Source organism: Leishmania donovani, chromosome 17 (genome assembly GCF_000227135.1).
Source record: "Leishmania donovani BPK282A1 complete genome, chromosome 17".
NCBI lineage: Eukaryota > Euglenozoa > Kinetoplastea > Trypanosomatida > Trypanosomatidae > Leishmania > Leishmania donovani.
The window spans coordinates 506052-520216 of record NC_018244.1 but is presented as its reverse complement, the minus strand read 5'-3'; the positions used below and the strand labels follow the sequence as shown (position 1 = coordinate 520216).

Here is a 14165-nt window from a genome sequence, read left to right as displayed (position 1 = left end):
TCCTGTCGTAGTGACGGTGGCTGACGAGCAGCATGGGTTACCGCGGTTGCCGTGCCGGTGTCGAGCGTTGGGCTTGCACGAGACTCCGTGTTGCTCGGGCGAAGAACGGCGGCAGTTATTGGCGCCGGTAGAGGGGTCGCGCGAGGCTGACGAAATAAAGAAGTAGAAGCCGATGTCTTCTGCACTGCCGTCATCGGCGGCGGTGAGCGGCTTCCGGTACGGCCTTGGTTGAGAGGGCTTGGTAGATCATGCGGAGCCGCTGAGAGTGTCGCAGTCGCGGCCAAGGCGTTCACTCGAGACACAGGATAGCGCAAGCCGCTCGCAGACGAGTAGCCGCTGCCACCCGTGCGGCTGCGGCTGCGGCTGCGGGCCTCAGAAGATATGCGGCGTTGTGCAGAGTCGCCACCGGCAAGCGAATCGTCTCGGCCGCCTCCTCCTTTCCGCCTCGGCGAGCCTCTTGCCGCAGCCTCCGCGAGAGTGCCGCGCATCTTCCTGGCATTGTCGTCATTCTCCCCTTCCTCCGCGTCCACGTCGATGTGCCGAGCAGCGCTGACGCGCACGCCTTCTGCCACGTCCGACGACTGTAGTCGACGTGGCACGGCCAGACGAGCGCAGGAGAATGGTGCAGCGGGAGAAGGTCCGATGCCGCTGATTCGCTGTTGGCGGTTGGCAGTTTCGGCTACAGTAGCCCCGAGCGCACTGCCTGCTGCGGTAGCAATGCTACTGGCACTCCTGCTACCGTCACCAGCGCGGTTGAATCCAAGTCGCACGCTTGGGCGAGGGGGTGGGGAGACGAGGGCGACGTCGTCGTGTCCGTCATCCCTGCCGCGGTCGTCACCGCTTGTGCGCGCGCCGCCGCGGGAAAGTCGCACCGGCGTTCCGTCGTCGTTCAAAGCGCGGCTGCCGTTGCGCAGGTGCCCGTCGTCCAGCCGGCCGTCTTCGCAGGTGCCGGACGTGCGCTCCTTCTGCGCCTGCGCCTCAAGCATACGCCGACCATGACTCATAAGACTCAGCGGGGCGGAGTGGAGGAGGGGAGGGGCGCTCCCAGGTGGGAAGTACGGCGTTCACCGCGCGTAGCAGACCGGCAGAGACGGCAACACGCACCCGCCACCTGCACTACGAAGCAATGGTGTGTAGGTCGGAGGAAGTGGCCTGCAGCTGCGCGACGAAGCGCACGCCCCTACGCGCGTGTGTTTGTGCGTTGGCGTGGGAGAGACGGTCAGAGAAAGCGCCAACAAGACTCTGACGCGCAGCTCCAGTGATAACAGAGAAGAGCCGCACGACCGACGAGGAAAGAGCAAGCAACATACGATAGGAGCCACACACACACACACGCAATGTTGGGCAGGGAGGAAGTGGGCAGTGAGAGAAACGACTACTCGATGTCTATGATATCAAGGGTGCGAAAGGGGACGAGCGTGGGCATGTACAAAGTCCCGATGAAGGGAGGAGGGAGGGAGGAGAGACGGAGCAGGAAAACCAAACAGCACTATAAGAGGGGAGGGCCGGCAGAAATGGACGGAAGACACTTAGGTAAAGAGGGAGACCAGCCGCCACTGCGGACTGCGCGTCGCGTATTCTCTTTGGTCTATGATCGTGTCGCTCAAGAGCATGTGAGGCTTCTTCTCGTTCGCACTGCCGCAGCCCCGCAGCCCCGGTTCCCTCCTCTGAACGGCGATGAGCGCAGAATGGCCGACGTTCGCGGGAGTTGGAAGCGAGTGGGTGCGTGGGGGGGGGGGGCAGAAAGAGAGAGAGGGTGGTGGAATGTATGGAGGTATTATGTTACCGAGCGTCTTCGATTGACGAACGCACGAGCGCCAGTCGCCTCTTATGAGTGCGTGTGCGCGTGCCCAACTGTATGAAGGCCGCTAGCCGACACGCGTGTGTGGTGATGATGGCAGTGCTGGTTGGTGGCAGCGGAGACAGAGAGAGGGAAAGGCGGTGCTGCTGATGCGGCAGCACGAATACGGAGCCGCACCACGTATGGAAGAGTCGAGGATTCGCAGCGGGGGGAGGGGGGCGGCGAAAAGGAAGACACGGTGAGAGAGGGGAGGGGCAGAGGAAGGAAAGCAGTGGAGCAGGCCATGGAAGAGGTGCGCAGAGAGGCGAATTGTGTAGTCGCAACCGTCGGTTGCAATGTCACAATCAAGGGAAGCGGGAGATGGAGATGGCCGGAGAGGAGGGATCGAGGGGTGTGGGTTTGCCGTCCGAACACCTCCTGGCATGCAAAACTGGTGTCTGAACTCTCTGCGCCCCACTCTCTCGCACACCCGCGAGAGAGAAACTCGCACGTCTACTTGCCCACGTCGCTGATGCGTTCACCAGCGCAGCATCCCTCCTAGCGCGAGCCCGCTCACGGCCGAGGAGTGTTACGGGGTCGTTTTGTCTATGCGGTGCGGTCTACCACATCACCGAGGCGGTAGCACGCTGAAAAGCTGCTGGGGGTGCGCGCCGCAAAGGAGAGGAGGCACGACCCCTCTAGCAGAGAGCAAGGCGAAGGGCAACGCCTCTGACGCTTGAAACGGCAGCGGCCGTGTGAAAGAGGTGTGCGCAAGGGCGTGCCGTGGTGGCGTGTGTTCCCGGCTGACTATGGGCGGGGCGTTCGTGCACGGATGGCGTGGATGGCGAGCACTGACATCTCACAGACAGACGCGCACAAGACGCGCCAGGTCTGGGGACACCTCGGAGGCGACGGCGTCGTGGCGCACCAGTCGGCAGAAAAGCGCGCTCAGCCGAAGCGCTGCTGTATCGTCGCGGGGAACAGGCGGAGAAGGAGGGCCGCCGGGGCTAGAGGCGCTCTCTGCAGAGTCACGGAAGCCTATGCTGGCGTCTGTGCCTCTGCTGCCTCCGCCACGCCCGCCAACGCTCGTGCAATGCAGCCACAGTGCCTTGCTGTTGCCTCCAAACACAGGTCGCAGCAGCGCCGCCCAGAGCGACCAAGCCGCATCGAGTTGAGAGCGCGAGGAGGCGTATCCGCGAGCTGCGGCCGAGACGGCACACACCTCGGCGGGGCATTGCAAAGAGATACTTTGAGCAGCAGCGCGTATCTCGCAGGCAGCGAGGGGCGCCACCTGTGCTCGCTGCAGCAGCGGCATCGGAACGGGAGAGCTCGCAGCAGTGCCATCATGCTCGCCGTTCACCTGTGTGGCAGACCGCCCTGTGTCCGGCGCATCCGGCGTCTTTTCGGCGGCCGCGCGAGCAACGGCCCCCAAGGCATGAGACATGTACAGTGCGAACGTCGAAGGAGAGCAGCATGCGGGAGGATCGGCATTGATGCCCCCGCGGCCGCTCTTCAGCAACGGCCTGGCACTGGCAAAGCACCCCGGGTCGAAGTGAGTGTCGCTGACGACGCGCAGAAGGCTCCTGTGCAGCTTGCCTGTTGCGTCCTGGCTGTCCACGCCCACGAGGAGGACCACCACAGAGGAAGCAGCAGTCGTCGCCTGCGCATCGACGTGCTCGGTGGAAGTCGCGGTAGAGGATTGCAGCGCTGCCCTGTCCTTGGGGATGTTCGAGGTGTCCGGTGTGGAGAGGAGGCCGGCCTCCCGCAGCCAGAACGCTGCCGCCTCGATGGAGCCTACAGGCACGCCTTCGAGGGTGGGCGCATGCGTTGTCAGCGGAGCCCCCTTGGCCGCAGCTGCACAAGGCGTCGACGGCAGTAAAATGTGGCGGTCGTTGGGACGCGTGCAAGCGGCTTCGAGCCAAGAACCGACTCCAGCGCTGCCGCCACTCGTTCCCCGCATAACCCTCACGTCGGACATCATCGATGGCAGTGCCGTCTCCTCGCCTTCTTGTGATGGCGCAGCCTCCATGGAGACGGTCACCTGCTGGTGCCGCGCGGCTGCCGGCAGAAGCAGGTCCGTCCAGCCACACGCCACAGCTGCACGATGGGACGCCTTGGCCGACGCTGTCCTTGTCGTGACTCCTGACCCAGGGATGTGTGCCGCTTCCCTCTCATCAACGCAGCCGGCAGCGACAGTGATGCTGAGCGCACGAATGCCACTGCGCGCCGCTTCTCGCTGAAGGAGCTGAAGGAGGCGCAGACACAAGCTCGCCGGCTGGCACGTCCACCAATGCTTGCTGGGCTGTCCGTGTGCCGCGGCTGGCACGTCGCTGGTTGAAGGCACTGTGCCTGGGCACACGTTGTTCGTCAGATTTTCGTCGTGGGCGCAGAGGCGGCAGCCACCGGAAGACGTGCACAGGAGTGTGTAGTGATAGCCATGAAGCGCGTCCCGGACGGCTTCAGTCAAGAGAGACGTGATGCTTGGGCTGTTTGGAAGCTGGTTCGCCTCTGCGTCGATATCATCACCTTCATCGTTGCTCCTCCCAACCGCCGCGTCGGCCGCGTCGTTTCTGCCCTCCGTCGCGCTACCGTCATCGCTCTCCCCACCGCTGAGCATCCCCACCGCCTGGTCCGCCGACGCACAGCTGCTGAGTTCGACAAGGTCGTACGTAAAGGCCTCACCCGTGGGCGTGTGCAAGAGACTGTAGGGATCCATGTGGCACAGCCGTGGCGGTGCTGATGACTGCGATATCGACGAAGATGGCGGAGCCAGCAGCAGCACAGCCGAGCGCTGGCACCTGACATGTTCTGCGATGCGACTCTCAAGAGAGTGACAGAGAAACTGATTGTGGCTGAGGTCGGTCGTGGTTTTGCGCAGTTGGGCCTCCGCATCGTCAAAGTCTTGGAGCAGCTGTGTCGTGCGCGCCTCCGCGGCGCGCAACATCGCTCGCAGCTCTGCCTCCTGACGCTGCGCGGTTTCGTACGCGTGCCTGGCGGCCTCGTAGGCCGCCATCTGCTCCAACACAGCTGCCCGTGTTGCGCGCTGCTTGGCGCGCAGGGCAAGCAGCTGACGAGTCGCAGAGAAGAGCATGCTCGGCTGCGTGCGTGCGCGTGCGTGCGGCTGTTGGGTGTCTCTGTGTCTGCGGGTGTAGTCATTGGCGCGTCGGGAATGCGGAGGCGGGAAAAAGTAAAGATGGGGTGAAAGAAAAGGATGCTCATCAGCAGGCCCGCGTGTCCGCACCCTCTGCACATTTTCTGTTGCTCCAGGTCGCCACACGTGCCCACCGTCATAGAGTCTTGCTTATGTCTTCCCTCTGGCCATTCGCACGGCGCACAGGGATACGCTTTTCATGAGCCCTCACTTGCGGAAAGCACCGGGTAGGGGGGGGGGGGGCGGCAGTGACAGCCAGCTGCACATAGTGTGGTTGTACACAGTGAAGAAAATGTATGCGCGCAGACATGCAGTGTCCGATTCTGTTACCTTCTTTCTTCGTTTCGCAAGTAGGTGTGGTGGCGCGTGGTATGTTGCGTTCATGTGAGCACGCCTTCTGAGCAGGAAGCAGGCCCCATCCCGCTCCCTGCGCACCGTGCTCGCTAACTTCTTTCAACGCAAGTTCGCCAATCCCGCGTCTCCTCCTGTGTCAGTCGGTAGCCGTAATCCTCACCACCCCTTCTCTGCCGCGCCATCGTCGAAACTCCTGGCGGCCTTGCAACGAACAGAGAAAGGGGGTGTGCGAAGCAGCCAAAGACAGAGAAGGAGGAGTGGTGTGGCTCCATGACGCCCATGGAGAGGCAGCTCCGCGCGACTCACCAAAGGCAGAGAGGGAGAAGAAGGAGAGGGGGAAAGGTCAAAGGGCGCACGCGGAGCAGTAGAAAGGGCGCGGGCTGCGACAGCTGCTCGCGTGCACGCACATGTGTGCGTGTGTGCGGCGTATGCGAGCCGGTTTACTGAAAGAGCCCACAGGAGGGACGCAAGCCGCGCACACAACAAAGAAGAAACGCCGAGTAGAGATGGTCAACGAGACGGCGACGAGCAGAGGCGCGATACGGGTGACAACAACGAAGCGGCGACCGACAGCGGAGCCGAGAGAAGTCCATAAAAGGCGTGGGGAAGGAGGGCGCGGGAACCCAGGTGAAGGAGGTGCGACATGCGCCACACATGCAACATATTTACATACAGCGCACTACACGCTACGCCAATCATGTGAGCCCGGCGAAAGGAAAAGGGGGGAGAGATGCGTCCGCAGCGGTGTGTGTGTTTGTGTGTGCGCGCGCGCAGTGTGTGTGAGTGTGTGTATGTGTCTGTCTGTGTGCGTCAGCGAGAGAGAGCAACACCGAAGAGGTGGGGCGTAGGGCATGTGTGTGTGTGTGTGTGTGTGGAGGGGGAGGGGGAGGCAGCGGTGCAACCGCAACGAAAACGTGAAAAAGAAGCGCACACACACACATGCATAGAGGGGAGAAGGAAAAGCTTATTACATAGTGTGCAAGTTCGGAAAGGGAGGGGCCGACAAAGGCCAGCACAGGTCGCGGGCCCGCCGACAGACACAGGCCCACGCGCACATGCGCATGCATCTGCACATGAGCAAAATAAGAAAGAACGCGCAGCTACGCGTGTACGACAGCGAACACGAGAAAAAGCACACGCGAGCACAAAGGAAAGCATGATCAGGCGTACAAGAAACAACGCGCCATGAGGACATCCGCCACACACCAGCGCATCCATGGCCGAAGACGGCGAGAATCGGCAACGGCAGAAACCAGAACCGAGCGTGCAACAACGCACAGATGATATACATACATACAAGCAGACAGACAGACGGAAGCAAAAAGCCGCGTTGGGGTGTGTTGGGGTGCCGCGCAATACCCAGCCAGGGCGACGGCCTAGACAGTGCCTCCATCCAGCCCCCACACACTTGGAGAGGAAGAAAAAGCGCGGGAGGCAGACATGAGAGAGATATGAGGGAAGTGCTGGCGGAAATGCACACACATCACCCTTACGTCTGAGTACGCACCACCCCCACCACGACCACCACCCCTCCCCCTCCCTCAAACCCTTATCACGGCGCTTCTCTTCTCCGCGCTATCATTTCAATGCGCTCACTGGCGCCAAGGGATGCCAAATCCATCAAAAAGCATCCAACACGCGCGCACGCGTATGTATACGTTCATTATCCTGCGCGACACCGCCGAACTGCACACATGTCGTTGTCTTATTCGAGGGTGAGCCGCACCTCTCGATGGTCACACGCATGCATGTGTACAGGTGCGCACTGCACGAGAGGAGGGGGGAGTGAGAAGCAGGGCATGATTGCGCCCGCTCGCGCTTCGCCCCCCCCCCCCTCCTAGGGCCCACTAAGCCATAAACTGCAGTCCTACGGTGGCCTCGGGCGTGCCGTTGAGCAACAGCTCCGCCCCCTGCTGATCCAGCGCAAGGCCAGGGATGCAGCACATGATGAGTAGGTCAATTGAAGTCCACGCGAAGATGCGATACCGCGCACGCAGCATGTAGCGCAGGTGCCACCCGTACAAGGCGGAGCCAAGTCCATGATAGCAGCAGCAACCAAACGGAGCGCCCAGCGTGAAGAGGTCGAGGAGACACAGCGTGGACAAGATTTCGGTGTGCGACTCGGACTCCACCCCCAGACAGGTGCAGGACGGAAACAGTGTCATCTTAGCGCCGCGTATCTCGGCGTCCGCCTGCAGCGCCTGCATCTGGGAAGCGATGGCGCACCGCACACAGAAGCAGCGGTACAGCAGGTGACTACAATTGTGGGCGAACCGCACCGGCCGGCTGGCCGTCTCGATGCTGGAGATGAGCAGCTCGCCGTGCGAGTTTGCCGCTGCGCGTTCACCGATGCCGCTCAGCGGGTTCAACGACGGCGGGGCTGGCATACGGTGAAGAAGGAGCTCACTATCAGCACGGTGATTGTGCGCACTTGACTGCGCTAGCCGCGGCGCCGTGATGGGTACGTGGTAGAAAGCTGGGGCAGTCGGCATGGCGGTCGTCAGCGGGGCGCCCAATGCGCGCGACCCGCCGTGGGCAGCCCCGCTGAAGTCGGGTCGCGGCTGCTCGCCGGGCAGCACCGACGTCTCGGAAGCCGAGAACGCAACGCTTGGCTGCGCTGAACCGAAGAAGTCCGTCTCCCATGGCGCCCGCATCACTGTGCTTAGCGGTATCGAGTAGATGGTGTTGCGCATGCACGGTATCCAGAGAGTAGGGTAGCACAGCGGCTGCACCCACCCTGGCCGGTCGAGCACCGGGTTCGTCACAATCCGCGGACGATCCCTCAGCCGGATACGCGGCCGAGTGTGGAACAAAAGACGCACGCGACGCTCCTCAGAGGTGGCGATGCGCACCTGCTGCAGAAACGCAGCCCCTGTCAATGACGTGCTAGTCACCGGTGGAATGGCGCGGAAGAGGGGCGTGAGATGGGCAGCATCGTGCCAGCCAATGCCTGCCTCCGACTCCGAATTGCGAATTGCTCGCTGCTGTAGGTGCGCTTCGGGGCCGGTTCGGCCGACACCGCCACCGGCTTCCGTGTCGCGGCTCGGCAACTCGACCCGTCGCTCCGGCAGGAGTTGCATGGCGGAAAACTCCGCGTTGACGAGCATGTGGTCCGTCATCCGAGGCACGGCGGCATCTACATTATGAGTCGATGTGAGGAAGCGGCTGGGGCGCTGCTCTAGATGCAGGCCTGGGTACTGCATCTGCGATAGCCGCCATTGACCTGGCGTGTCAGGCATCGCCGCCCCTGCGGCGCCCGCATCCGGTGCCGTAGGCTGCGGATCGGCTGTGTGGAATGGTCGCTGATGCCGCTCCTGATTATGCTGTGGTGTTGCTGGCCGCCCGTTAACGTGGACTGCCGGCGCTATCGGTGGCGTGCCCTCCACAGCCGTGTCGTGGTGGGCACGTGTGTCGCTGAGAGGGGTGTCAGGCATCGTGGACGCGTTCACGATGTGCAGCGCGGAGAGCAACGATCTCGATGTTAAAGGGGGCGTTGAGGCAGACCCTAGTTTTGTCAGCGCAGTAGATGCAGAGAGGATTTCCAGTGGCCCAGTGACCGGGCCAGCACAGCAGCTGGCCGTGCCTGGGCAAGCTCTGAAAGCCGGAATGGCATCACCGCTAGTGGGCATGAAGGAGAGGTCCCTGCCGCTCTCCGAGTTGGGCAAGAGTTGCTGTGGCGTCCTGCCAGCTGAGAGGGCGCGCGGTGCGCGGTGCGATGGGTCAGAGGAGCCGCCGCGGTGGCCAGCATTGAGGGCACACTCCTGGGTGCCTGTTCGCCTTCGCTGCGGCGTTGCAGCGCTAGCGATAGCGCTGCTCTCGCCACTATCATCCGCTTCGCGGTCCGAGACGCCGGAGGGGGGCGCTGTAGACTGAGGAAAGAAGGCTGCAATCGTGCCCATCTCCGGCGAGCTTGCACTTGCCGCCGTTGCTGGCAGCGGCACGAGCGCTGGCGGGGACAGAACAGCCGCCATCGATTCTGGTATTGTCTTTAGCAACGCCGCTGAGGCATCCGATCTCCTTGCATCTGTGGGCACCGCACCCCGCCAGGCATGCTGCGCTTCGACGCGACGCGGACCTTGACTAGGCGCCGCGGCGTTGTCTGCATCGTCACCGTTGGCATTCATTCCCTCACCCCCTTACATGAACCAACTGCACCTCCGTCGTCGTCGTCGTTGCTCGCCTCTTCTTTGTCCGTGGCTGTTTCTCTGTTGACGGACGCACACAGAGATGAAGGCGTGCGGCGTGGTGTTTGGGTAGGCAGACGCACGAGAGAAGGAAAGGGTGGGTGCGAAGAAGTCGCGGAGCGTACGGAGGCCAGAGAGGGTGGGGTGCACTAAAAAAAAGGAGGCGAAAGAAAAGACCGAAAACGTGTCACTGTTTTCGGTGTTTGGCAGTGGGCCCGGGGAGGCGCGAGCACCACACTGGCCGCTTGGGCGGTCGAAAAAGCGGCGGCAGCGGCAGCAAGGAAAGCGAGGGGCGGGCGAGCGGGTATAGCCGGGGGGGGGGACAAAGACTAAGGGAAGCAGCGGCACACGCGCGCACAAGCTCAACGACAAGAACGCGCGGAAGTGTGGCTATCAAGAGAGGAGAAGAGGAAAACGAGAGAAGCGGACAGCGGCAATGCATGTCCGATTGAACTGAATGAGGGAGTTGGTGTTGATGGTGGGAGGCATACCCGAGGGAGGCACACGACCACCGCTGCGCACGCACACGCAACCATGCGAGGGCCAATCGCATGCATCGGCGTATCAGGGACAAGCGAGTGCCAGCACCCATCACAGACGTGAGCACAGGAAAGAGAGAGAAGAAAAGGGGGAACGAATGGCGGAGAAGCTGTGAAGACGCACCGAACCTGCAACACGTTGCACACGAAGGACGAAGCGTCTCAAGAGGCATGAGCGCACGCGCGCGCACAGCAAGCTGTTATTTTGTTTCTCTTTGCCTCGCATCTCCTGTGCATATTGTGGCATCAGCCCCCAGGCGATGCGCAGTTTGCCACTCGGCAGCGGTTGAGCTCGAGGCTGGCCTTGATTCTTATGCACCATCGGAGCTGAGTGGTGGGTCCCTCCTGCTGTGCGTCCTCGCCCGTCGCTGTTATTTTCCTGCTCTTCCTGGTATTGTGTCTCTCACTCTCGTAGTGCTCTTTGATGCGTTATCAGCTCACACACACACACACAGAGAGAGAAAGAGCGATCGAACAGCAGATAGTGTGCACATGTCATTAGAGGAAAGGGGGAGTATGGTCATGAGGCCTGTCGTCCTTTTCCTCCTTCGTGCGCAGCATCCAAGAGTACGGAGTCGGGTGCGTGTGCGACGTTTTTTTTTTCGTACGTTCGATTTCAGATAGGCCATCGCAGCTGCGCGAACGGGCGACTTAACACACGCATGTTGCGCGTACGTCACGCCCTCCCTCCCCCTCCTTCTCACAAAGATATCGCTCTTTCTAGTGAATCACTTCCCCTACCCCATCCCCCTCCACCGTCGCTCTCACAGGGAAGTGAAGGAGGATGCCTTGACAACGTCTTGCGGCGCCTCGGAGTGCAAGAAGGCTTCATCAGCGCGTCGCTCCTCCGATGGGACGCTGGACGCGGGGGAGTGGGAAGCTGACTCACCATGCGCTGCTTTGACTGTTCCCACACCGCCTCCGGTGACCGAAACAGCAGGCACCATCGGTGAAGCTGCCGAAACCGCATCACGAGGCGCCGCTGCCCCATTCGCCGCGGTAACGGAGAGTGTCGCGTCGGCGTTTGCCTGGACGGCTGCAGCCGTCTCGCTCGCCCTTCCAGCTCCGGCAGCCACCGTGCTGCCCGCAGCAGTGGCGGGTGTAATGCCGCTACCCTTTTGCGCTGTCGGGTGCATGCGCAGGTACTCCTCCACAGTGACTCCCACCACCACGGGATGGAAGCGAGGAAATCGCTGCCACAGCGGCGCCTCAGCCACCCCGGCACCTTTACCGGCCGAGCAAGCGGGCGTCTCCACAGCCAGGGCAGCTGCCGAGGAGGATGCTGACGAGGAAGAGCCGGGGAGCCCTGTCGCCGTCTTCTTAGCCGAAGGACGCCCACCTCCGCTGAGCTCCGCTGTGCCAGCTCCGCCCACAGCAGCAGCAGCAGCCCTGCGCTGAGGGAACGGCTCCAACTCATGCCAGCGCGAGGGGCTGCACGACACAAACGGCTTAGCGCCTTCCATGCGTGATGGCGGAGGAGATGAGCGCAGCTTGGCAGCACGAGACGACGACGACTGCACTTTCCTTCTGGCATCCTGCAACGAAGCGATCATCAGCCCGTCACCAGTGGATACCGCAGTTGCGGCCCGCTGTTTTGTGGACTGGGGCGATGACGACGGCACTGGCCGCTTCGCGATGGCTGGTGTCGGCACGCTCACCGTTGCGTAGGGATCACGCTGAAAAAGGTTCTCCACTATGACGGCCTCCGGCACGGCTGGGTTGCTGTTGCCACCCGGTATGGCCACCATGACTGACCGGCAGACCGCCTTTCCAATCGGAGACTCAGCATCTGCGACGACCGGAACAATGTATTCGCCCAGTGACGCCATCATGCGCGTCTTCGGATCTATAGCGTCGCCTGGCTCGCCAGAGGGCTCGTCCTCGTAATCGCCAGCGCCCAACTCTTCCACGGATGCTGACTTCCCCCTCGCGCCCCGGTCGTCGGCGCTATCGCCGCCCGTTATCGGCAGCTCCTGCGCACTCGCGGAAGGCAGCGCCGGCCGCAGGTATCGCTTCGCAGGATCTGTCGAGGCGGCCATGTCCACAAATGCAGCGATGATGGTCGAAAAGAAGGCCGGATGGAAATAGTGGCCCATGCTTTTCAGCACGAGCAGCCGCGCATACGGCAACATCGTCGCCGTCCGATAGCCGCTCATCGGTGGCACCACAACATCATGCACACCATGAACGACAAGGGCGGGGACGTGCAGTTGCTGCAGCAGTGCATCGCGCCCGGCGGCGCGACGGATCGCGGCGGCCTGCCGCACTAACCCGGCCGCGTAGGAGCTACGCCGCAGCGACATCAAGAACCGCCTCTTCAGGTACTCGCCGTCGGGGGGCAAGGCGTAGCGGAGGAGGTGGCGCAGCGAGTGGACGCGGAACTCCAGCAACTCATCGACGGTGCAGTTGCGCGGCGGTCGGCGCAGCATCCAAAGTTTCACCCACAGCTCCGGCTGCGGAAGGTCCGGCGCGTTCGTCGACGACATGACACTCGTGAGACTAATCGTCCGCTCCGGCGCCTGTAGCGCCGCCAGCTGCGCAATCATTCCGCCCATGCTGATGCCGAATAAGTGCGCGCATGGGATGTGCAGTGCATCGAGTAGCGCCCAAGCGTCTGCCGCCATGTCCTCCAGCTGATAAGGAAGCTCCTCGCCGAGCCACTTGGCCGCGCGGCCGGGCAGCAGCAGCATCGGCGCCTTGATCTTACCGCAGTTTTCGATCTTGGTGGAGTACCCGATATCGCGGTTGTCGTAGCGGATCACATAGAAGCCGGCGCGCACAAGAGATTCGCAGAAGGACTCATCCCACGCGGTGAGCTGCATGTTGAGGCCGCCAATCAGCAGCACCGCCGGCAGCCCATCATCGGGGTTGCCGAAGCACTGGTAGCAGATTTCGATTTGCATATGGGAAGCGGGGCAGTCGCGCACTCTCACCACCATCTCTGGTGTACGCGGAACGCGCGGTGGCCTCCGCTTCCGTGGCTCCCCGCCTGGGCAGGCTGAGCCGACAGTGGCGGTGGCGGCGGCAGCAGCCACGCCACCCGAGGCGCCTGCATCGCTGCGAGGAGCGTGCAAGGAAGATGAATGAGGATTTGCCGCGCCTTCCGACTGCCCCGGCACTCCTGCAGACAGCGTCGTGCCAGACATGTGAGCTTGAACGCTACCACCTTCGCACAACTACGCAAACGGTGACGCGCGCAGACGGAAAGGGTTAGAAAGTCAGAAAAGTGCGGCAGGGGAAAGGGAGAGGGAGGGGGGAGGAGTGGTGGGTCACTGCAAAGGGCACTAAAGAAAGAAGCGCACAAGGCGGCGCACAGTAAAAGCACACAAGCCCGTGCAGCGGAAAAGTGGGGAAACGAGACGCCGGCGGCGGCGACACGCGGAACCACAGCGATGCGCGTTGTACAGGCACCGCACACGAGCAACAAAAAGAAACGAAACCAGAGAGCACAAGAGATGCGCGCCCACACCGGAGGGTGAGAAAGGCAGGCGCGCGCAGACCTCAGAAGCGAAGAGAATGCGGCAGCGGGAGCGGCGAACGCTTCCTGTTCGTCGACAGCGTAGGAAAGGCGGGGAAGGAGAGATACGAAGGGAAGAGGCGAGAGAGAGAGAGGGGTACCCGAGGGCATTCAGCGAGTCGGCATGTTGTTCGTCGCCGTCGATCCGACTTCTGGGGCGGTGTATGTGCCATCGTGACGTAAACGCCGTGGTCATACCGACAGGCGCAGAGGGCGCACCATTCAAGAGCATCGGCTACGCGTATATGACGCTGCTTGCGTATTGACAAGAATACGGAACCACCTCTGCTTCCAGCCTCTGGTCTCAGCTCCCCGTGCCGCCCGCTGTGCCCCTTCGCGTTTGGCGTGCAGGATAACGGTTCGGCCCATCTGCGAGAGTTTCGCTGAAATTTATGTAGCGGGGTGTAGAATCACGTATGGACGGCGAGTCACGGAGTGATGTGGCTCCGCATTGGCTGCATGACGGTGTGGGGATCGCCCCTGAGAACAGCAGCGATGGCAGAGGCGCCATGCAAATGAAGGGGAGCCGCAGCTCCAGCAGACAAGAAAACAAAAAGGAAAGGAGCTTACACGGTCGGCGGGGCCGTGCCCTCATCGCGTGCTCGTCGTGGCGGCATGCTGTGTCGCTCGCTTCACGCAC

General features: G+C 62.3%; 3 protein-coding genes across 3 annotated transcripts; all 3 read right to left on the bottom strand.

The window, feature by feature from the left end:
* Nucleotides 1-2639: 2639 nt before the first annotated feature.
* On the bottom strand, nucleotides 2640-4871 carry LDBPK_171180 (hypothetical protein, unknown function; the record flags this gene model as incomplete). Its single annotated transcript, XM_003859925.1, has 1 exon — nucleotides 2640-4871. The coding sequence occupies one exon, from the start codon at nucleotides 4869-4871 to the stop codon at nucleotides 2640-2642; it is 2232 nt and encodes a 743-aa protein (XP_003859973.1).
* Nucleotides 4872-7132: 2261 nt separating this feature from the next.
* LDBPK_171170 (hypothetical protein, conserved) lies at nucleotides 7133-8719 on the bottom strand (the record flags this gene model as incomplete). Its single annotated transcript, XM_003859924.1, has 1 exon — nucleotides 7133-8719. One exon carries the CDS (start codon nucleotides 8717-8719, stop codon nucleotides 7133-7135), a length of 1587 nt encoding a protein of 528 aa, XP_003859972.1.
* A 2053-nt stretch (nucleotides 8720-10772) lies between these two features.
* On the bottom strand, nucleotides 10773-13154 carry LDBPK_171160 (hydrolase-like protein; the record flags this gene model as incomplete). Its single annotated transcript, XM_003859923.1, has 1 exon — nucleotides 10773-13154. The coding sequence occupies one exon, from the start codon at nucleotides 13152-13154 to the stop codon at nucleotides 10773-10775; it is 2382 nt and encodes a 793-aa protein (XP_003859971.1).
* Nucleotides 13155-14165: the final 1011 nt, after the last annotated feature.